Below are 24,741 nucleotides of genomic sequence, written 5' to 3' on the forward strand. Positions count from 1 at the left end.
TGTTTATATAGAAAGGGAAAAGAAATACAAAGTCAAATGTGAGGGCCCTAAGGCAATTTTAGCAGGTCTATAAAACTTTATAGAGAGCCCTTGAAATTTTAATATTCAAACTTTTTATTATGACGGAACTCGAAATGAGTGATAACAATTTTGATGTTTATAGCTTCCCAATACTTTTATACAGTCCGTATTATTCGAGCTGATATGGAGGGGGAAGGCCGATAATCGAAAGAGATCGATACAATTCGTGATGGTAATGCTATAATATTACTAGACACGCATATTGTTTCGGTCACATATTACGTAGTATATAATTCAAACATCAATATGTGTATAGGGATGGAGGGGGGGGGACAGTTATGATTTGAAAATAAGCGGGACGAGCGGCTGGCGTGAGTCAACCGCCAACGATTGAATCATAGTTTTCTTTTACATCACATGACAATCCAATAAAATTGATACAACTACAAAAAGTGATGAATTCATATCAATTTATTCGATTTTTATTTCCAGTTCACTTGAGGCAATTGTAACCCCCCCCCGCCTCCCACTTGAAACGAACGTCAAAGTTCAAACCACACCCTATTGTTTTCGACACGTCTTCACAATCTTCTTTGATTTTTTTTTTTTTTTATCTTACTCCCGAGACATAAAGGTGAAAGGGCGCCACCCTCCTTGAAAATCGATGAGTTGAGGAAAGGGTGGGATGTAACATGGGATTTTTTTTTTAGGGGGGGCTTTTTGATAAAAGGTGTCAGTGCACGACTCGGATCACGAATCCCGTCAAAAGCCCGGGACACACACACACACACACACACACACAAAAAATAATAATTATGCAAATTTTCTATGCCTCTTTGTTTTCTCAAGTCCTCTTCATACTACATGCACATTGATATGCGTGTACTGTATATCTTGTAGGGGGGGGGGGAAATGAATTAAAATTAAATTTGATTACGGTTATTTATTTACATTTTCTTGGGTCTTCATCAGAGGACGGGTTTGATTTTTTTTCGCGACAAGGTGTAGGTGGGGCAACCCTTAAAGGCTATACAGACGTAACAACAAAATATGTAAGGCTTTAACTATTTAATGGCAACGTTAAAAAGGTCAAATGAATTTCCCTTTTTTCTTTCTAGACGTCAATCTCTTTTTAAGTCCACCCCGTATAGACCTTTCTTGGTATAGAAGGCAGTGACAGGCGAATTGATCCTCGCTATATTATTCATTATAGGCTTCTTGACAATGACGACGTGGTTAATATGAGCATAAAGACACGAAATTGGATTAGAAAAAAAAATATAAAAATAAATCCCCTTTGGCTATATACGCGTAGGTTTAAAAGAAAACATTTATTTATTAATGTTATCGTTGAAAAAAAAATTAAATTTTTATTTTGTTGGAGACGTTTAAGAAAAATGGGTGTGATCCTTCTCAATTTTCCTATATGAGAATTACACGGCACAGGTAAATACAAAAAAGGAGTGTCAAAGAGTCTCCCATAATAGCCGACACATGCCGCCTTGTAATAAATCGGTGAATATTATGGGGTTCTAAATCACACCTTTAAAGAAAAAAAATAATATTTTGAATACATTGCCTCATTAAAGCTTTATACACACACACACACACACAAAATGAAAATTATGTAAAATAAATTTTGAAATATTAAACAACACCTTGGCGCGGGGGGGGTAGTAACTACAGGGGGTTTTTTCGTTTTTTTTCTAAAACAATTCGTGCAACTCTTGATTTGTAACATTTCTGGGCGTTTATCTATACCGTTTGTGTATAACACACCCAGGGCAAAATAAAGAAAACGAAAAAAAAAAAAAAAAACAATGGAAAACAAAAATCTTGAATTTTTTTTCTTATTATTAATTTTTTTTTAACATGTCAATTGTTGATTAAGCCAAAATTGCCAACAATGTTCAACGCAAGTTGGTTTTTTTTTTAAATTTTGTTCTTCACGTTTCCTTTGCCAGAAAATGCATTAAATCATTGGCAGAGCTTCCTGTCTACCGATAGATGGCAGTAAATAATGGATTGAAACCTTAACGACACTTTTTAATATCCGTTTTTTTAATGTAATCGATTCATAAGAACAGATATTACAGACGGATAATGGCCCTATAAAAATAGGTATACCCCCGAAAAAAAATGACCATCACACAGCGCCACCTAACATTCTGCATTTACACAAAAATCTAAGAATTCTTATATATTTTTTAAAAATTATTCTTATTATTTTCTTTAACTCAAAAACAAAATTGGGGAGAAAAAAAAATTATTTCCCGTGTGATGAATCATGCGAGATCGAAATGATCCTCCCTCCTATCCCCCCTCCCCATCTTTTTTTTTTTTTTTTTTTTGCTTTGGTATCCCGAACCTGTGAAAATGAATCTCATTATTTTTTTAGTTTTCTCCCTAAATACTTTGGGCTACCTACACACGGGTAGATCTTTATATATAAATACAATAATCTTTAGCTATATAAACATCTATGAATAAATCTCGAGATGGCCAGGGATTTTGTATTATATTTAATATTCAGAATATGTTTGACATTTTTCTTTTTTTTTCTCTTCAGCATCAATGTATGAACACCATAAGATAGAAGATTTACAAAACAAGCTTAGCCTTTAAAAAAATATATACGAAGAGCTTCCGACACAACGTAAATTGTGCATGCAAAAAGAATAGAAGAAAAATCGCTTCGAGGGGGGTGGGGGGGGGGGGTTCAGCGTCAATATTTTCCAAAAATCGATTTTTTCCTGTATTGATCAGATACGATGATATCGATACATATTTTTATTAAATTTTTTCAAAATTAAAATCAAAATTTTAGTTTTCATCATTTGGCCATTTGTTTAATAATACGATCGAAAAATAGATGAAGGGAGACAGGTATGAGATCAGGAAGCCAACGGAAAAGAAGCCGGTCATGTTATGTAATAACAATTTTTGCCCCCTCAAGAAAGTAAAAAGAAATTATTATTATTATACCCGGCGTATGGCATTGAATGATGAGAGTTGCGTGTAATCTTGTTCAATCATCTCGATGATTTGTTTCACCCCCCTCTTTGCCCTGTAGCCTATAGACACAAGCAGCGATGATACGATGTCGGCGTTCGCGGTTGGCTCGAATGCCCTCAGGGTGTCGGCAGTTTTTATTTTTTTTATTTTTTTTAAACCCCAAAGTCCAGGAAGCAAATGATTATTTTCTTCGTTTGTTCGGAATTTCAGGGTGGAGTACTGAAACCAATGGGCATTTTTGTTTTCTTCCTTCTTTCTAATCCTTCGACAGCGATGAACCCTACAAACTAGAACAAATGAAATGGGCCAACATTTTTGGTCCGGTAGATTTCAGACCTGCCGCTGTGTTTTGTGTGGGCCTCACCCAAACAACACACCAACAGCCAATTGCTATATTACGATTCATAATAGGTCTATACGTATAAATCTAGTGCTGCGTGTGTGTGTGTATATATAAGAGATAATAGGTGATCACAATGGCTGCCTTTCTACACAATCGATGTATATATAGAGCTCCCTATTATTTATGTAGTAAGACTTCTTTATATATACTGTATATAAAAAATAAAGCATAGGACTAAATAATAGAGCTCAGCTAATGGTCCCTAGCCTCTTTCCCCCCCCCCCCAAACAATTTAACGTCAAAATTGTGTTTTAAATGAGCCTAATAAAAGCGTGTTTATCACGAACGTAATATGAGCGCAATGACGTAAACGGACACGCAGATTTTGACTTGAGTTGATTTCCAACCATTCTAAATATTCCGACATGTCCAGTGATTTCCAATTAGCCTCACACGACTGATGGAGAATAGAGACCCACAGACTTGTCTGTCGTTCTATTCTAATAAACCACACATCAGACGTTCCAATTTCCTCTTTCCAGTGGTGGCCCAGGGAGCTCAATGTCCGACACCCCGCGCAATAGAATCATTTGGTCTTCTTACATCTTATCTCTATATGCTACATCCCAGTGAGATGTGTACACATATATATTGTTTTCCGAAAATCCCAGTGTATAACGAAAATAAAAGAGACCCAATCGTTCTCAGCATTCGTCCTGGATTTACAAATCTCTTTCGGCTGACATTTTCTAAGCTCCTGGAAATGGATCGTCTTTGCCCAGATAAATAACTTCCTATACATGTTTATCAATATCCATCCAACTCAGAGATATACATTTTTATGGATTCTATTAATCGATTGATTAGCATAATAAGCCTGCAGACTATTAAAAATAAAACTTCGACTCATAAAAAATGATGATCCTTATTAAAGAGGGTTGGGGGCTTAATAAAGAGATGATATAATGAGCGTAGGAGGACATTTGCGTCATTCAACAGAATCCAGGAGCGCGCCCGTATTCTGTAATCATTCATCAGGATGCCTCCATTGCGGCTCGTGTATTATATGCGGAATGGGGTTTATAGCAGAATGTGTCGACAGCAGCGTTTCTCATTTGCCGAGCCTTTTCATACGCAGCTCACGAAATTTTTCAATCGAGCCAAATATGCAAATCTCTGTTAATTATTATAATACCTGTTTTGTTTTTCAATCGATATATCTTGTGAATTAGCTTATACCAAATGTTTGGGGGTTACACGTTGCCTCGGGGGTTCACAATCTCTTGCCATGTGTTATACATATGTTGAAAGCCCTTTGTTATCACACAAACATAATCAAACATTACAGGCCCTCCCCATTGCTCGATGTCGGTTCCTAAAATGTCGGGATTTAAGTGCATTCATGCCGCGTGGACATTTGATGTGCGCCATTTTCGAGTCCCACCGCATGTACATATATAGACTAACATCAGAGGGGAAAACAAAGTGATGAAACATGTATGCGCAATCAGAGGTTGTGTGGCTGTCCAGTAAAATATTCGATGCACTTTATAGTGTGTATAGACACAATGGAGGGGGGATATCATCAATAGATCAAGGCACTGGGGTCGCTCCTGTTTTCGACATTTGCCCGACAAACTTTTGCTATTACACACCGCAATTTCACAGCGAAATTGCATTTGTTGTATGTATCGATCATCTATGCACACGTATACGTGTTTTTAGATAAATGCATTATTTGCATATATAGACTGCGGTTCAATATCTATACACGTTGTGTGTATGTATACGTCCATTTCTCGTTGATGTATACATAATAGATGTGCGCAAATAGATAAAAAGGATGACCACGTTTCGATGCTTTACTCATCTTTGACCATCGTGTGCACAACATATTTCATTAATAGAAGAGTCTATATATATACAAAGGCGCTGTGCGTTGGTGTTTCCATGTTTCTACGTGAGTGCAGATTCAAAGGGCATCATCATCGAGCATCAATAAATGAGTTTAGTTAAAAAGACTTTGAAAATGGATTGTCTTAACAATTTACCTTGATAATGTATTGGGTTTTTATTTCAATTATCGATCGAACTGCTTTGAGACAATATCGCCATTTTCTTTGTTTTTTCATATTTTTGATTCGATTTATCACGTTCGCATTTGAACGCGTCAAAGTTTGAACCACACAACAACAAAAAATGAAGTTAGGCGAGACAATTCTTGTTGTGCTATCGATCAAGCACGCCACTCACGAAAAAACGTGATTTTTTCTTTATTTTTTTTTATTTTATTTTTTTCTTGGATAACATAAATCAGAATATGGTCATCAGACTTGGATCGATTATATCGATCTGTTTGACTGCGATTTTTTTTTGTTTTGTTTTTCTTTCTTTCAAATTCTGAAACCACCCAAAATATTTCGTCACTTGGCGAACGGGGCAAACAAAAATAAATAACGTCACACACGAATTCTTTATTTTTCCTACCTGCATCACATGATGGGAAAACTAGAGTTTCGTCACTTCATCCGCGATACGGCGCAGCAGACGTCATGGGCGTGGCTTCTAGGCTCCTCCCCCTTTTGTAGTAGTCGGGTCTGCAGTGTAGTTTTTTTCTTTTTTTCTTTTTCTTTTTTTTTCATATTCCCCCACCCCCCTCCTCCGTTGGGACTGTATGGACTAGTGGGACCGGTAGCGAACATTTGGGGCTCAGAGTCTCGACACCAGTCCTGAACGAACCATCGTGCATCCAGTAGTCGTGCCCCAGTGTGTGTCTCTCCTATGTGTGTGCGTGTTAATCGTTGCTCTGTTATCGATACGGAATAATCCATTTTTTGTACCCGAAAACATTCAATTAAAACTGTGGTCATTTACAACAACAACAATAACAAAGTGTTGAGTGAATTTTTGCTTTCGGTTTGATTTATTTATTTCTTTTTTGCTTTTTTGCCGGGAGAGTTTAAAGTTGAAGTGCCAAAACTCGGTGTGTGTCAAAGTGTGTGTGTGTGTGTGTGTTTTGGCTGTTGCATTTTTGAACGGCCCGAGGACAGAGGTGAGAAAAAGCTAATTATTCATGTTGTTGTTGTTGATTTTCTTTTTCAAATTTGCGAGGAATTTGAACTTTAGATGTCGTGTGACGTAACGTTGTAGAAATCCACGATGACACGATAATATTTTTGGGGAAATCCGTTTTTGGTTTTTTTGTTATAATGAGCTCGAAAACGAGGGATTCAATTCTTTGCGCTATCTAAACATCAACGTCAAGTGATAAGCATTCTTTAATTTGCCTTTTCATCGCATACAATTAAATCAGCGATCAAAATCAAAGCAATTTGCTTTTTCCATTGAATTATGACGTCATTTGAATCTTTTTAACACATTTTTTTTTTTTTTTAACTTAGTCTATGCAAAAGACTGAAATAAAAAAAAAAATGTGTGTCGTCTAAGGTGACCCACCTCCTCGTTATCAGCCCCCCAAAAAAAAGAAAAAGGTACTCTTGTCAAAGCAGGGGTTTTTCGTGTTTCTTTCGCTGCGTCTTGTTTGCCCATCTTATCAACGAACGTTAGTCCCGATAATCATCACCGGTATGTGTAACAAATGAGCGTGATAACATTCATCAGCAACGAAACAAAAAAAAATTAAATAAAATAAAAATGAACTTTAAACGTATTAATGAAACAAATCGATAGATTAACAACATAATCTTCAAATTCCATCCCTCCACCCCCTGAAATTTGACATTTAAAAAAACAAAACAAAAAAATGGAAATGGACAACTTCCGATTTATTTTATTTTCAAAATGTTTTTCAAATGTCGCCAGAAAGTCCGCCGACCTGGAACACAGACGATAATAAACTGATTGTCACCCACAATTTTTTTTTAAAGGTAAATATAGGGGGGGTGGAGTGTCAATATCTTGTGTACATATTGAAAAGGCTCCATATATTTTTTTGTCAGACGCAAACACTGAGAACTTGAAGAGATTATACTGTTCCAAAATGGGATGATGGACGCGCCCTGTTTTCTTCAAGGGGGGAATTTTGTATTTATTTATTTATTTTGTTTTTGCGCCCATAAATTTGGAAACCTTTTAGAGCGGAGGTGTGGCGAGAAAAAGTTTGGTGACACTGGCGTCTTCACGTCAATGCGCTAATCAAATGACGTGTCGATTTTTCTTTTTTGGTGTTTGTGTGAAACGGATCCGACAAGAAAACAATCAACGTGACCGCGCCCTTTTTTTCTTTTTTTTCTTTCTCAGTTGCTTAAATAAAGTGGAAACATTCAATATCTTCCTGTCCAGTAGTTGGAACAGTAAATTCAATTTTATTTTTATTATTATTTTTTTCTATTAAAGATGTGAGCAATTTCAATGAAATTTTCCTATCAAAATCAAAATTTTTGCTTTAAACATAATTCAAGGGGCGGATTTTTTTTTTGTTTTTTAATATTTATTTTTGGGTGGTACACGCACGTACACCTAAATGCCGGCTAATACCGGTCCGTTTTTCTTTTTTTGTTGTAATGTAAAACTTGTGGGGGATCGTGCCCGGGCTAGGTGGGATATTTTTTTTGTTAAAATTTTTGTTTTAGAAATAAAAAAAAAAAATGTCTATGACGAAATGATTGTGTGTCAACATTGCAGGGGGATTTTTTATTTTTTAAGGTGGGGGCGAGGGGATGGAATAAACAAAAGAATTGAATCTGTTTTGCAAAAAGCTCTTCCGGCTGTGATCCGTTTCTTCCGCTGAAAAAATGTTAAAAACAAAAAAAAAATCTTTTGTTTTCTTTTTGGATTGATCTAAAAGAAGATTGGATTTTGATATATTTTTCTTTTTGTTCTCCTTGTTTTCTCTTGATCTCTCTTTGTTGTTTCGTTTTGGCGAGTTTTGACTTTCAGCACCAAGGAAAACATTTTTTTTCAAAAAATCCCCTCGATTCAATCACAGAAAAGAAATATATTTTGTTTGAATAGGCAAAGAAGTCTTCTCACTGTAAACATGCAAGAAAAGAAAAAAACAAACAAAACAGGTGGTCAAGTTAAAATGAAATTCCAAAATATCTGAATAAAATATCCCCCCACCCCCCAAAATGCATTTTGATGTCTTCAATGGAAATGAACTCTTTTGTGTGTGTGTGTATATGTGTATGTGTGTGTAGGTTTAACATGATTGTATTGCATATACAGCGGAAGAGGGTAACATGAAAAAGAAAAGAACAAAAGAATATTATAAACGCGGTACGTGTTTTATCCGCTGGTAGCCGATCGTAAGGGATGATTCGATTATACATAAATCTATAACACAAGTCTTGTACGGTGTGGCATCTTTTATTTTATTTTTTAAACCTCCGCCGCTTCTTCAGCCGCGCACCGCGCCATTTGAAATTCTAGTCACGAAGGAGGTCTTCGTAAAGAGCCGGTCGAAACGATCGAATAAAAATAAAAGAACGTATACAATATACTATGGAATTATTTTGGCCACACTCTCTTGATTTGCTTTCAGAGATAAAATGCCAACATCGGCGGATTAGACTCAACCTCTTTCTTTATGGGTGTCGTTTCCCCTTTTGTGTATCAAGTCATACAGAAATCGTACCGACTGCTGATTTTTCTTGGCTATTTCACTACAGAAATTAATTGAATTTAATTCTTGTTTATTTATTTTTTTTTTCAGGCGGTATTTTCATTGAAACACACACAACAACAAAAAATAAATAACGGGCTTAATTACTTCACCTTCTGCGGTTATCGAACCATGGCCGTGAAGTTCCATCAACCCGACGAGCTGGAAACTTGAACAAACAACCAACACCAATTTTTCATTTTATTATTATTATTATTTTTTCAAAAAAAATAATAAAGATAAAATAAAATATTTGGTTGTCATTGAAACTTCTGCTAACCGCCCGACGGCCATTCACGACCGAGATCAATCTACAATTTTTCAACAGACTAACAGAAAATAAAAATAAAAAAAGAAACTGTTTGAATTAAAAGTGCGTTGATCGACGAATTTCAAAGAACTCAAAGTGTGAAATTTCATCATGGACACATCAACAGCCAAATTCATTGTCTTCTTATTGGTGAGTTTCATTTTCAATTCATTAACTAGAATTGATGGGGAAAACTGCGGGGAAATAAAAAAACAAAAACAAAACAAAATACGAAATCAAATGGGCGGAATTGTTTTTATACGTATTCGATAACGTTTTATACGAAAACACAAACAAGAATGACAGGGCGGGATAGATTGGTTGTACTACTACGTGTCATCTATCTATCTATCAAAAAGTAAATATCTACCGACGCTTGTTTTCCTTTTTACCGACCGTATCAAACTAAACAGCAAATGAGAAGCTGCTGCTGGAGGCTATTGAGAAAAAAAACACAAAATCCAATTCAGTTATTTAAAAAAAAACCAAACAGAAATAAGACAAAAAAAAATGCTACGATGAGATTAAGAAATGGGGAGGATGCTGATGGAAATTGAAAAATAATAATAAAAAATGTTAAACAAGTTCGAAAATAATAATTGAAAGAACGTTATTTTTTGTTTTGTTTTTTTAAACCGCCGCCGCCAATCTCCCGCTGGTTTTTCCTTTGTCGACACACAAGTGTGTCGGCCAACACACACCGTAATACTTACACACACTAGTGACTAATAAAAAAATTAGAAAACAAAAAGAAAAATGTGAATTTTTAAATTTAAAAAGCGCCACCATAAGCGAAAAGGCTTTTACCCGGAATGAACGCTCATAAGCGCACAATAAAAGCGCGATGATTACACACACGTACACAAAAAAAATGTTTTTTTTTATTTTTTATTAGTTTTCTTTCTTTTTGCAAGGGGATTATTGCGCTTTAACCTCCGTTACAACAAGCATTTATGAGCCACCTTTGTTTTGTTTTTTGTGCCGCCCGGTTCGCACGAAAATCCCGTCAAAGTCGTCGGTTGTTATACAACACTAATAGACTTTGAGGGTTATAATAACTGGCTCCAATGAAAACAGAATGGAATTTATATATACCTCCCCCCTGTGTTGAAAAGCCGCTGTTTTTTTTTTGTTTGGTTTTTTTTTGTTCTTTCCCTATTCATTTAATGTTTCGCTCTAATAGTCACAAAAGTGAATAACATGTTTTGCCGGCTAGATTTAAAAGATTGTTTTCTGTTTAAGAAAATAGTTTTGGTATTGGCTGATGTTGAAAAGAAAGTATTTCCCCTTTTTTTTTTTTTTTTCGTTTTGGTCTTACCTAACAGAAAAAGGAAATGTGAAAAGACCGGGAAATCACAACGAAGATTTGCTTAATGGAGTTTCCATGTTGGGCTGCTTCTTGCTGTTGTTGTTCTATTACGTGGAAGACACTATGGGAATTAACCTTTTTTTGTTTGTTTGTTTTTTTCTCTTGTTGTTCTCGTTGAAAAAGAACAAAAAAACTTAAAGGGTTCGAATGCAATAAAAATGGTCTTTGAAACAGAAACAAAAGGTTAGGACTTTCCACCTGTGTGTAGAACCACCGTCGACGACGACCCCCTCTTAAATTCATTTAGATCGAACGAACAGATTTCTTGTCTCCAAACGAAACGAGATATTCGGTAGGCAGTAAACTGTAGCTATACAACTCTTATTTCCAATTTTTACGAATATCCTCCACAAACAAGTTGTGATGACATTCTTTCGATCGTTCCGGATATCGTTGACTCACGTTTAAGAAAAAAGGATGTTGAGGTTTTTTATTTATTCCGTTTCTCTCCACAAAAAATAAATTCCATTTAAAATTGTGTTGACTACTGCTTGAATTTTGGAATTTGGTTGATGATTATACAATTATTAAAATGACGGCATCAACGAGTTTGGGAGATTTATATCGTGGTCAAAATCTGCAACGCTGGCAGACAATGACTCAATTGTTTTTTGGACGGACATTTTGTGGCGCGAGTAAACAGTGGTGCACACGAAACGATTAGAAGATGACGTCTCGTTTATACTTTACGCCTTTAACGTTTAACCATCGAAAATGGGAAACTGAGCTTCTCCTCAAGCCTCCTTGAAAATGAAGCAAGAACAAAAAAAAAAAAAGGCCGGTGAGAAAAGCACGTGACGCCATTTTATTTTTGGAAAGTAAGTGCTGCTGACGTTATGTATTATTATCACGTTGACGTGTGTTGCTTCACAATTCTTGTTTGATAGTTGATTGATGGTACGAATACGTCCCTTGGTCTTTGTTTGTCTATTGAAACTAGGGACATTTGGCTTGAAGGGCTGTTTTCTTTTACGTGACAACACTTCCTCCCATAATTGTTGAGATTCCTTTCAGTCGTCATTACACTCTGAGGCCCATGCATCACCCAAGGGCAAGCTAGGAGCGAGAAGGAAAATTGCCAACTGCCACAGAAAACAGGCACAAGCAGCTAGACGAAAAGTGTGGACATTAAGTGACCGTTGAAATTCCTGCACCAAATAGAAACAGCATGGTGCAATAAAGACCACTGTGAGGCATGTGACTCAAGTCAGCGTGAATAATGTGTCCCCCCCTCATAATAAAGTTTTTCTCTCTTTCTTGAAAAAGAAAAGAAGGAAAAACTTACGCTCGGTGATTAATTCGTGAGTGCGAGAGAAAACTGCACACACACACACACACGCTGTAAGTGTGTCTTTACAAGAGCGAAGAGAACGAGAGAAAACTTTTTCCAAGAAAAAAAAGGAAAAGATGTCATTAGGTATGAGTCGGTATGCACGGACACGGTACGTAGTGTTGAGAAGCCTTTTTTTCTACTATGGCCCACGCCCGTTTCTGACGGGCCGGGCCATCGTTTTCATGGGCGTGTGTGGATGTACTGAAAGGAACTCTATGGACAATAAGGTGCCTGGGCAACTGTTTAACTGGGCGCGCGAGCTTTTGCTTGCGCAGAAAGGAAAACGGTGGGGGGAAATGACTCACCGGATGATTCAAAGAAAAATGTATAATCATTTTTCTTTTTTCTTCTTCCTTCTCGACGACGCATATGGAATTGAAAAGAATTGATGTAGGCAAACCCCTTTTTTTTTGTTATTTTAATTGAAGGACATCTTGTGTTCCTTGTTTAACATTCGTCCCATCCAAACAAATGTTTTTTTATCCCCCCCACAGAAAGCGCTGAAACGTGTGTTGTTAATGAACCAACATTTTCTTGTCGCTTACAACAACTTAAAAATCATCGAACTTCCTTTATTTCCTCGTATTTTCAATCGATTTTTCTTTTCCTTTTGAAATAAAAAAAATTTTAAGCAAAGACGTGCGTGAGCATTAAAACAAAATGGCCGAAGCCCATTGGCACCGTAGAAACAGTTCGGTTTGCTTTTGATGATGATCCGTGTCCATACAAACATTTTTGATTCAAACTTCCTATTGGGCAAATTGCCCCCCCATGTTACAAGAGATCGAGTTGTATTTGCTGTATGTGCTGTCGTATCATTCGTTTTGGCGCTGTGGTAGATACAAAAGATCCTTTCTGATCCTCCCCCCTCTTCTCTTTCATGGCTACGTTTTCTACTGGAACGCGAGTCGAAACGTTAGTGTGACGCGTCCATTCAGTTTTTTTTTTAAAGATATACCTGTTTTCAAAAGTAACGAGAATTCCCCCTTCCGAAATACGTCGACCTGTCAACACCTGCCGGTTTTTTTCTTTCAAAACTCCCATTGTTTTTCAATCTGACGTTACAGATTTCACATTTATTTTTTTCTCAACAGACGAATTTGATTTTTGAAACAAGAAAAGGGGAGCTAGCGATAGAATTTGTTTGAAACGAATGCGGCTGGGGTGGGTGAGTTCTATCTACTTAATCTGACAGTCAGAAGTTTTGGGTGCGTTGCGAAAGCGAGAAAGAAATCCTGTTATCGTGTCACGTTGTCGAATTAAGTACTGCACTCGAGATGAGACTGTTAAAAGAAGAAAAAGAATATATATTGATTACAAAAGAAGAGTAGGAAAATGTTGCAGCACTGAAGACACCCTCCCTTTTTCTATGTGTGTTGCACACACAGCGCATTCGCTTGATGCCATGTTCTGCGGTACTTGTATTCTACTTGAACTTGTTTCCTTGCACCCTCGACACACACACAAAACATGGCCGGGATTAAGAGACACGAGGCTGTACACAAGTTCTTTGTAATGTTACATTTTTTCTTGTTTGTTTGTTTGTAGGGCAGGAAAAGGCCAACTTAGTGTGATCCCTCTGGGTCGAAGGGAGGGGCTTTTTTTTATATTTGTGATTCACTTAAAGGTTTTCTCGGGGTGTCGGCACTTGGTTTGCGAGCCCCTTCGGACATGGGCTCTATTTCTCGCGAAAATAGTAGTCCGGCTGTCTGAGAAAAACAAAACAAAAGAAACTCATTTCTATTTTTATTTCTTTGACTGCTGTCATGTTTCGTGATTCCAACTGTCCGTCCAATAGTCGGCCGTTGTAATACAATTGACAATGTCACATTCGACTAGATGATACGGAAAATAACCTTTTCTTTTTTAACGTCTGCATGAACGCCCAGGGTCTTGCCACGTTGTTGTGTATCTTTTTCTTTTTTTGGGTTTGAAATCCCCTCGATCCATCAGCTGCATTCGGGAAAGAAAAATTAGGGCGGGCAAGAGAGAAAGAATCGGGTTTGGCGTCTGAATGATTTATTCATTGGCATCATCATTTAGCTGTGCTGTAATTTTTTTTTTCTTCTTACATTTCGTGTGTTCCCAATTTTCTTGGCCGGCTAAAGAGACGGAGGGGGGGGGGACTTGTACAAGACAAGCAAAAGTTGGCAATCATCAAAAAGAAGAAAAAAAGAAGGGGAGGGGACGTTCGATAGAAGAAGAAGAAGAAAAAGAAAATGGTCTTCTCTGTCGATAGGGGAGGGTTAGAAATGGTGGAATGTCAGCATCCGGTTTCCGGCTTCCGCCCAGTCATCCAAAAATCCTCATCGATCCGTGAGTTTCTTGTTGGCCGTTTGTGAGCCAGTTGGTGGGGGGGTAGGTTCTTTCTATTAGCGCTGACTACACAGACTTTGATATATTTTCGGATGAGGTTTTGATTATGTGCCGCTGCATCGGCATCTATTTATTGAATAACAAGTTGGTACTACCCTAGTCAGATTGAATCTTCTTTTCTCTCTTATAGAAATTAAAATAAAATGCAAACGATGGTGGTCATTTATAGTAAAAAAAAAAAAATGTTCGTTGCTTCGTGATGATTAGCATTTGATTTTGAATTTTTTTTTTCTTTTTCTTTTTAGAAGTTTGGATTTTGTAAGTGTGCGTTCGGCCAGACTGTCATTTGCATGTCTTTGAATTTTTTTGTTTCTTTACACCCCCGTCGGTGGACTCTTTTTAACAATAACAACATCCTTCCATTGTGTTTCTTTTGAAACGCGAGTGTATAGGGAAAAAGAGAGAGAGATTCGGGGGGGAGTAAGGAAAGAAAGAAAGAAAAAAAAAAACGAACGAAGAAAAATTGTTATGCCGATAACAATGGGGATAGGTGTCCGTCAAAGATCTTTTTTCTGGGTGGGGAGGAATGAGTGAAGGGGTTGTAAAGTTATCCGGACAAGTTCAACATTACAGACATTTATTTTTATTCCTTTTTTTTTTTTTTTACTAGGCAGCATAATAATAAATAAGAACCAGTTTTTTTTTTCTTTTCTTTTGTGAGAAAAAATGAGAGAACATTTTGTTGAAAAATTTGATTCGATTTTTTGTTCTTTTTTCTTTTGAAAACGCTGATCGACATGTTCAGTGTTCCAAACATGGCAAGTTGGATAACTGGCCGGGACATTCAGAGGAATGTCATTTCGAAAGCTGTGAAGGAAGAATTTATATTTGATTTTAAAACATTTTAAAAAAAGAAATGCAAAAAAGGTTTTGAATTTGATTTTCGCGCCGATTTTGAATGCCACACGCAATCGTTGAATTTCTTGTTATCTTTCGATTGACAATCGCCAATATCATGGCGATCGTGACTCTCTTTTATTTTTTTATGACAATAAAAAAGAATTTCGATTGTGGTCAAAGCTGAAGGAAGAAATGGAGGGAGGGCAGACAAGAATCTTGAAAACACTTTTCCTCGTAGTGTTTCTTTTGACCTGTTTTACTTTAACCGAAACAAACACGAGCGCGCGCGTGTGTGTGTGTGTGTGTGTGTCAAATAACTTAATTCCTGTTCTCCATCACCTGCGGTGAAAATTCTTTTAAATATGCCACGCAAATATTCAACGTTTTTCATGTTTGAATTATTATTATTTCCTTTCAACTGCAATTTCGTATAAATAGAGACACGCCCATTTAATGTGCTCCCCATAAATAATGCGCCCACTCTCGGAAACGATCGAATGATGGGGGCTCTTTTATATTTAAAACCAAAATTTGATCGGTCAGTTATTATCTTTAAATCAAAAAAATCGTTCGGAACGGAACGCACTTGAATCTCACGAGAAATCACGTCCCTTCTCCCCCCCAATTCGCCTAGTGCGTGTACATCGTCTTCAATGTTTCGAAAGGGCTGAGCCTCTTGAACGAAGGAAAATAAATGTAGAGTACCTAGTCAAAGAGCAAAGAGGATGGACAAACTCCTCCTTTTGCCCCCCCCCCCCCACTAGAAAATTCTCTTCTTTCTCATAGACACTTAGAAAATAAGAAAAAAGAGATTGAGAAAGAGAGAGAGAAGCTTATCTGTGTTGTGTGTGTGTGTCTTTGGTATTTTCCTTTTGGACATCCGCACCCCCTTGTGTTGCGGATAACGAAATAGAAAGAAGAACCGCTTGCGAAAGCGAAGAGAAAAAAACAGACATTGACAAATGACTTTCTTTTGCTGGCCAGCTCCCCCCATATTTTTTTTTGGCTGGCCAAATTATTTTTTTTTTTTTATGTAGACCCCCTCCTTTTTTTCTTGAGCAGCTTTGCGAAAAATGAAGAATCAAAAGATTTGAAAAAAGGGAACATTCTTCGGCGAGGAAAAGGGGAAAATAAAGAAAACGACCACCACCACACAGAAAGGAGAAAATGTTTGAAAAAAAAATTTGCCACGCACTTAATTTTTTTTAAAATTTAACCCCTAAAATGATTTAGAAAGAAACTATTTTTTTTTAATCTTCTTCTTTCAATAGAAGCAAAGAAAGAAAAAAAAATGGCTAGTTTAGTTTCGCCCATTTTTAACAAATCGATAGTTTAGCAGTGCACAGGTACACAATAAAAGACTATCCAATTAAGTCAAAAAAAAAAAGGAAAAAGGGAAATTTCCCAACTCTAGTGGGTGGTGCATACCTGTGTGTGTGTGTGTGTGTGTGTGGCCGGAAGAAACTTGATTTTTTTTTCTTTTTATGACCTCGGTCCATTTGCTTTAATGAAGTGTGTTTTTTTTTAAAGGGAAGTTGAGAAGAAAAAAGAGTTAATAACAGTAATAAACCTCGTGTGTATTTTTTTTTAAAGTTAATTCAATTTGTCAGGGTTTTATTTTTATGGCTGTGCTATTACCCTACCGAAATTGGTTAGTTCAACACACACACACACACAGAGAAAGAGGAAGGGAAGGGAGCAAAACAATTAACCCGCGAAATCAAAGCTGCACGAATAAAAATGAGATTTTTTTTTTATATTGGCCGATTCAATTCGCTCGAGATGATGAAATTTCTTTCTTCTATTTGGCGAAAGTCATTTCTTTTTATTCAACCCCTCTCCCACCCCCCCTTTTTTTTGTTTTGTTTTTTTCTTTGGCGTCGCTTTGCGTGCGGGACGATGTTGCAGTCGATGCGCACAGCGTGATAAATCGTGTACAGAGCCGAGTGACAGCCGCTTCTAAGTGCATTTCTCTCTTGATAACCCAAGAAATAAGATAACAACCCCCCTCCCCCCCTTGAAAAAAAAACTGTTCCCAACCACATACCAAGAGGAAGGGGGGATCACGATTGTTTGGGTGGGGTGTGTAACAGCTGGAAAAGTGAGCCCCTTCTTCAGCAAAAAAAAAAAATGAGATGAGATGAGTTGATTGTTAACAACAAAAAAATAGAGAGGGGGGGGGGATGTGTAAGAAGAAGAAGAAGAAAAAAAAAATGTCAAACGATGGTGTTGTGTGCTCCGGTCATTTGTTATAGATTGTGTAAGAATTTAAAAGAAAAAAAAAAAAGAAAAACTGGTGCGTTATTGATTAAGTGTAAGAGGAGGAAAATGGCTGCGTAGTGTATCAAGAAAGAAAGGGAAAAAAAAGAAAAAAAAGGACTGGCAACTTTGTGTGTGTGGACTTGCGGGTTAGGTAAAAGGAGAAGAAGTGCGTGTCCGATGACCATCAGTTTAACAACACGAAAAAAAATATATATATAAAGGGAGAACTGGGCGGTGGGGTTAGGTGATACATTGCCTACTTGTCCTTTAAAGGGGGTCCACGTTTGTGGAGGGGGAGGGGAAAAAAAAAAATAACGTAACGGCTCGTGTTGCCGTTCTTTTTGAATTGTCTCCGCCTGCCGCTCTTTTTTTCTTTCTTCTTTTCTTCTAACCCCGACTCGGATTTCCTTATTTTATTGGGGACACTTTGATGGATTCGTAAACATAAAAAGAAAAAAAAAAATGGGATTTCAAAAGGTGTGGCAACTCTGCTAACGGTGTTGGAACAATTTTTTATTTTTATTTTTTTAAACGTGTATCGATTTGTTACGTTATCTTTGGGGTGATGTGTGCGCATATTTGAATGACGCCAAGACCCAAAATTTCGAAATTTGAAATTTCGCGCGCTCTGCCAGTTCATCAAATTCACACGCGACAATGCGAATAACGAAACTACGTATGCACACCCATTTGTTTTTGTTTTTGTTTTGCTTGATTGATCGCAATGCTGACTTTCCCCTTCCCCATTTTTTTTGGGGGGGTGCTTTGGTGGCTTGGTTGTCATGGCGACGATGCAATCCATTACACGCCGATTGCTGCTCCCTCCCCCGTAGCGCGTAATCAGCCCAACAATGATGAGCCGAATTTGAATAGTTGTGTAAGACTCACCTACGACTAACCGGTCAACGCTAATTGATGCAATCAAGTGTGCGTGAAAGGCTTGTTTATTTCTAATTTGACCTTATTATTTTCTTGTTTTTGGCACCAGGTTTCGTTGATGATGATGGACCATCACATCGAAGCGGCAACGCTGGACGATTTTGGCGGAAACGAGGTAAAAAAAAATAGACAAACGTTTGGATATTTTCGTGTTATCTGCAGAGAAGCTCAAAACAGTTTTCTTTTTTTTTTTCACGATCGATAATCGATCGAGTTGGCAGTAGATGAAACAGATCCCACCTTCTCCCCTTTAGCATGTAGAAGCCAAACAGGGGCGATATAAACTCGGAAGGTTTTCACGTTCACAACAACAAAAATCCACTCGGCCAGACGTAAACAAAAATCGAAAAAAAAAATAAGAACATTTTTATTATTATTATTTCACTAGTCATTAATCATTTTGCCAATAGTCGATTCATCCTGAAATCTCTCACCCCCCCTTCCCTTTTTTGTTTTGTTTTTGTTTTTGTTGACACGAGATACTTATCCGTCTTGTAGACACACCCCCTTTTGTTTTGTTCTGTTCTCGCGTGAAAAAAAAAAGAAAAATTAGTTGGGTAATGTCCATTGTGGCGTATTTGGCCAGCGAAAGATGATTGGGGGGGGGGGGCTTGTCGCAATTATTCTGATCGTCTCGCCAAATGCATCAATCAACTTGTCAAGGGCATCGATTCGTGCGTGTGTGGCTGTATCCCGCTGCCTCTGAGGAATACGGGCTGTGTGTGTGTGTGTGTGTATCGATGATGATGATTGCACACACCTCCACAACAACGCGGACGATGAAGAATGAAAACAAAAAAACGAAAATTGCCATTTGTTTTGTTTTGTTTGTCCGATGTTGATGGATTTTTATAGTTTGTCTGCTGGATAAAAGTTGCCAATCGGTCATGGTGATTTGTTTGATAATGTCCTTGACGTTGTCCTTTCTCTTTTTGTGTTTGGGTTTGAAAAGACGAGAGATCCGCTAGAGCCGCAATGGTCCACATGGTCGCAATGGGCTCCGTGTTCGAGGACGTGCGACGGTGGTGCCACCTACCAGACGCGTCGCTGTATGGACACTGTGCGCGGATGCGGAATCAACGGACGTAGCATCCGCTATCAGATTTGCAACATGCAGGTATTGAAATTTTATTTTATTTTATTTTTTAAAATTACCACCCCCCCCCCTCTTTTTATATGGTGACCTCATTAACATACTATAAATATTTTATTTTATTTTATTTTTTTCATTTCATTTCAAGCCATGTCCGGAAATGGTCGATTTCCGGTTGCAGCAATGCCAGAATTACAACAGCATTCCATACCAGGTACGGGCTGGATTGACCCAATTTGATTTGAAACGATTTATGTGCATTTTATTACGTTATTTTAATTTATTCTTTTCTTAATTAAAATTTTTTTTTTTTTTTAACAAAAAAAAAAGGGGAAATTATACAATTGGGTGCCGACCGTGGATAAAAGCACGCCGACGTGTTCGCTTTCGTGTCGGGCTGTCAACACGTCGTTGGTCGTCCAGCACGCGGCCCGCGTCCACGACGGAACGCGTTGCAATCCGGGCAGTTTGGACATGTGCATTGATGGAATCTGTCAGGTTAGTCCTCTTTTTCTTACTCAACAACTCGTTCTCTTATTATTATTTTATTATTATTATGATTTTTTTGTTTTTTCTTTTTCGATGAAAAACAAAACAAAAAAGAAAATCAATTTGTCTCAGACGACACAACAAGAGGAAGATAAAGAGATATCTATTTATCTTTTGCCGGCATAACACACACACACACACACGAAAATCTTGAAGGCGGAAAGAGATCCAGAAAATGAAAAAAAAAAAAAAAGAGGAACAATAATAAAAAGAATGGGCAAATATTAACAAGAGCTTCCCTCCATCAAGCCCCCCCCCCCCTTCCAGTTTGTGTGTCTATAGATGGATGAATCAATATTTGGATGCCCGATATGGATGGGGGGAGTTGGAAGACACACACAGAGAGACAGAATAGAAAACGAAAGTTAGTTCTCGTAGAAAAGAATAATCATAAAATAAAAGGATGGGGAGGGGGAGGGGGGGGGGGTCGAGTGGTGATTTTTTGTCGTCATGTCTTTTGTAGCAGCAACAACTAAAAAAACATTTCCTTTTTTTTTTTTTTTTTCGTACCTCTTTTGTTTCCTCCCTCTCTCTCTCTCTCTTCTCTCTTTCGAGATCTTAATATTACACATCGCTTTCTTCGCGATGACTCGGTGCGTTTTGCTGGAACGTTGCCCGGAATAAACCCCCCCACTCACTGGGATAGCGACGCATAATAAATATCAAATGTTCTCTCTCTGTGTGTGTGTGTACAGTAGTCGTAGGGCAAGAGACACAGACATAAGAATAAAGGGTAGGCTTTATCCATTTTTATATAGACTTGCTAGATGTTCCATTTCTTTATAGATATACATTTATACTTGTTTTTGTTTTTATTCTATACGTGTGTGTGTGTGTCCGCTTTCTTGGCACTATCCGATATTGGTTGTAGTATAGTAGTGTGTCCACCCTATTACTGGAACAATAGCCTTTTTTTTGTTTTGTTTATGTATTTGTGTTCCAGTCGAGAAAATTAGATTTAAAGAATAAAAACGGGGGGGACTCGTTTTCGGGGTTTTTAGTCGTCGACACGAGTTTGATGGAAGAGAAGGACGTCGTCTATATATGAGATTTGGATTGTAGTTTACTATGTAACTCTTCGGGATCCTGATGACAGCTCTCCCTCTTCGCTCTCTGCCAAATTGGAATAAAAGATGATCCCTTTTATTTTGATTCTCTCTTCTGCACGTCTCCCTTTTCCTTCACTCACGGGATAAAAACACGTCCGCACATTTTCTTTTCTTTTTCTTTTTTTAAGCTTCTAAATCAATTGCCATTTGCAGGAAGAGAAGGGGGGGGGGAGAGTTCATTGACATGAACACATCGATCCTAAAGATCCTCTTCTTCTCTTCGCTCCCAGGAAAAAAAAAAAAACGATTTGGCACGCGTCATCATCAACGTTTAAAATTTATTTTATGTTTTTTTGGCTCGCGTTTTCGCTTTTATTTTTTTCTTCTTCCATCAAATGAATCCCCCCCCCCACCCTCTAGGATATCTTTCGATAAATATCGATCAACATTGTGTAGTACACAGTTTGATGGAAGGGGAAGGTCATTTGAAAAAAATTCGTGTTTACTCGTTCCCATTGTGCAACCGAAATTGATTTGAAATTTCATCATTTTTTCTTCGCATTTTTTTTTTCCCCCACATGAATAATGAAACAAAAAAAACAGCCGGTGGGTTGCGATCTGCAATTGAACTCTGATTGGAAAGTGGACGCTTGCGGAGTGTGCGGCGGCGATGGATCGACTTGCGCCGACAGCAGCGACGACCTCGTCGTCGGCTACCGATGGGAATTCGGCCACCGTCTCTCCACCTGCACTGCGTCCTGCGACGGAGGTAAATAATAATACACTTCCCTTTCCTTTTCTTTCCTTCTTTAATGGACGTATAAAAAAAAAGAAAGTAAACGTGAAACAACATCCCCGACGAAGAAGAAGATAACGAGAAAAGAAAATCACGAGGAGTTGCCCCCCCCCCTATCTTGTTGACGTTAATCAGCAAGACTTGCTCGTCGGCTACAACGAGAAGAGTAATAGAATATAATAAGTGTCACGCAGAAGAGTAAAGGGGGGGGGGTTAGGAAAGAAAAGAAAAGAAACTCTTCGTCAACGAGAGTCTGCGATGATGAAAGAGGTGGAAAGGGGCTGGGGTATCACGTTCTGCACTATCGATTCCTGAAAAATAATAATAAAAAAAAGAAATAAAAAAGAAACATTTTGTGGGGGTTGGGGAATTTTTCAGGTGAACAGGAAGTCGAAATCATTTGCAGGGATGCCGTTACCGGTTTAGAAGTTTCCGATCAGACGTTGTGCGACCAATCGAATCGACCGGAGCCGAAGATCGTCCAGTGCCACACGGATCCTTGTCCTCCAAAGTAAGTCTTGATTTATTTAATTTTTATTTTTATTTTTTCATTTCAAATTCAATTGATTTTGCCCCTCTTTTTCGTGATTGGCTCATACTATAATAAGGTGAAAAGCTTCTCCCTCCCCTTTTTTTTTTCTTTTTTTCAATTCAAATTGGAGAATCACGAGAAAGTAATGAGCAGATTTGTACTCGGATCTATCAAAAAACAAACAAACAAGAAAGAAAAACAAAAATCTTGTTAGAACATGAGTGGTTTATACGACGTCTTCTTAAAAAAAAATGTATACATGCGGATGTAGAACGTTTCATCTCGTCGGCATCGTTATTTATTTATTTTTCGTTGCGAAAACGAGCGGGATAAGAGGACGGGGGGAGGGGCAACATGCTTTTAAATTGGCCGTGTGTGTTTTTATTATGTTTTTTGGAAGCATCGAGAAGATGTGATGATATCGTTACGCGATATGATTGGTAAAAATAGAACAAGAGCTCGTTAAAAACAACAGAAGACACGAGAAATGATTGATTTGATTGTGACGTCATCAGCTTCACGCTGCAAGTTTCTACGCCAACTTAAAACAAAAACAAAAACAAAGTTGTGATGTGAATTATTACGTGGCGCCATTTCGATTCATCGACGATCTCTTTCGTTTGCTAAATGCATTTGATGCGAAAGCTCTGGGGCGGCCTTGTTTGCTCTTAAAATATTCATAGTGGGATGCTGAAGGTAATGAGCCTGAAATGCCACATGTTTTTCAAGAAGAGAAGGAGATTTTTGATGTTTTGAACGAATGAAATATTTAAAAAGAAATGAATCAAATGAAAATAGGTGGATCGTTGGACCGTGGGACGCGTGTTCCTTGACGTGCGGAGGCGGCATCAAGGAGCGTCGCGTCTATTGCCAACAGGGACGCAATAACAGCAAGGTAGAAACCCAATCCAAACCTACGCAATTTCACCGAATGAAATTGAAAAATGCAACACAATTTTTGATTTTGATTTTTGATGTTTGATTTCGAAGGTGGACGACGTCATTTGCTCGGCTCTCATTGGTCACAAGGCTCGCACGCACGAACCTTGCAATACTCACGACTGTCCCAGTTGGTTCCAAGGTCCTTGGTCTCAGGTAAAATTTCAGATTTTCTCGATTGGATGTCATTAAAAAAGATGACGTCCTTTCCTCTGTTTTTTTTTTTCTTTTTGTCACGTGGTTTCAATTTTTAACACACACACAAAATGGAGACGTGGCAACTCTGGTCAATTAGTTCGTCGCATTGATTCGCGTGCCCTACAAAATCCCCGCGTTGTGATTAACTGATGAAAGGGGCGGGTGGGGCGTCTTTTGACAGTCGGACATCGTTCAACGTCTTTGTCGCCCTCTGATGAAACGACAAATTTAAATATTCTTTGCTGGGCCTTTTTTTTTTTTTCATTTTTAAATTACCCGCCCCCCTTTTTAAAAAAAAACTTAATTTGTGAATTGTGTGCGCACGGAGAAATTGCGGGGAGCGTCTGCTTCTACAACGTGGGTTAAAGGTCCCCCCCTTTGATGTCGCGTGACGTTGCACTAACTGCAAATAAAGCCGCACTCCGTTGTCATGGAACACATTTTTTGTGATGTGCTAGAAGAAAAAAGGGGAAGTCCCATTTTACACCATTGAAAAGCGAGTTGAACTCGCGCGCGTTAGTACGTTTCTATTATATATATAATAGCCCAACTGCAACACACCACCACACATCATTTGAATAACATCAGCAGAGTGAAAAAGGAGGGGGGAACAATAAGAAACGGAAAAAAAAGTGAGGATCCTATTTCCGTTTGATCTGAAATTCTCTTTTTTCCCCCTAATATCTAAAGATCCGATTCCCAACGATGCGTTTAGACATTCAAGTTCTATTGGCTGTGAGAGTACCCCACCCCCTCCGTCCGCAATTTACAAAAAAAAAAATAGAAAAAAAAGAAAGTTGGTACATTTTTTTTGATGTTGCGACATTGCCACATTTCAATGCGGATGGATGCGCTACTTTAGTCGTCCAATCCCAATTCGTTTTTTTTTTTTTTGGCCGGTGGGTCCAACGTTAAACTCTTTGACGCTCCCGCAATCAACTTCGCCCTCAACCCGCTTCCCTCTGGGGAGTTACCATCAAACCGGACGGAGGAATGAATTAAATAGACGGAACGGGGGGGAGGAAGAAGTTGACGTAGCAAATTAAAATTCAAGAATCGTAATTACCCCCCCGACCCAATCAAATGAATTGATATTTCGAAAAAAAAAATGTGTCATTTTAATTCGATATTTAATTGATTTCGATGGCTCAATC

The 24,741-nt window shown here is 38.0% G+C and overlaps 1 protein-coding gene across 7 annotated transcripts in view; it reads left to right on the top strand.

The window, feature by feature from the left end:
- Nucleotides 1–6,067: 6,067 nt before the first annotated feature.
- LOC116918312 (ADAMTS-like protein 1) overlaps nucleotides 6,068–24,741 on the top strand; it is a 32,374-nt gene continuing 13,700 nt past the window's right edge. For 2 of the 7 annotated variants that reach the window (XM_045167645.1, XM_045167655.1), the window contains exons 1-10: nucleotides 6,069–6,431; nucleotides 9,054–9,462; nucleotides 18,481–18,546; nucleotides 19,384–19,548; nucleotides 19,673–19,738; nucleotides 19,855–20,022; nucleotides 21,726–21,891; nucleotides 22,297–22,429; nucleotides 23,249–23,345; nucleotides 23,441–23,545. In XM_045167645.1, coding sequence (XP_045023580.1) covers nucleotides 9,424–9,462; nucleotides 18,481–18,546; nucleotides 19,384–19,548; nucleotides 19,673–19,738; nucleotides 19,855–20,022; nucleotides 21,726–21,891; nucleotides 22,297–22,429; nucleotides 23,249–23,345; nucleotides 23,441–23,545 — 1,005 coding nt within the window. In that variant the 5' untranslated portion in view covers nucleotides 6,069–6,431; nucleotides 9,054–9,423. Of the gene's footprint in view, nucleotides 6,432–9,053; nucleotides 9,463–11,288; nucleotides 11,500–18,480; nucleotides 18,547–19,383; nucleotides 19,549–19,672; nucleotides 19,739–19,854; nucleotides 20,023–21,725; nucleotides 21,892–22,296; nucleotides 22,430–23,248; nucleotides 23,346–23,440; nucleotides 23,546–24,741 lie in introns of those variants that run through there. The other 5 variants (XM_045167665.1, XM_045167672.1, XM_045167658.1 and 2 more) reach the window with 4 other exon arrangements.

The sequence above is a fragment of the Daphnia magna genome, linkage group LG1, assembly GCF_020631705.1.
Source record: "Daphnia magna isolate NIES linkage group LG1, ASM2063170v1.1, whole genome shotgun sequence".
NCBI classification, from domain to species: Eukaryota; Metazoa; Arthropoda; class Branchiopoda; order Diplostraca; family Daphniidae; genus Daphnia; species Daphnia magna.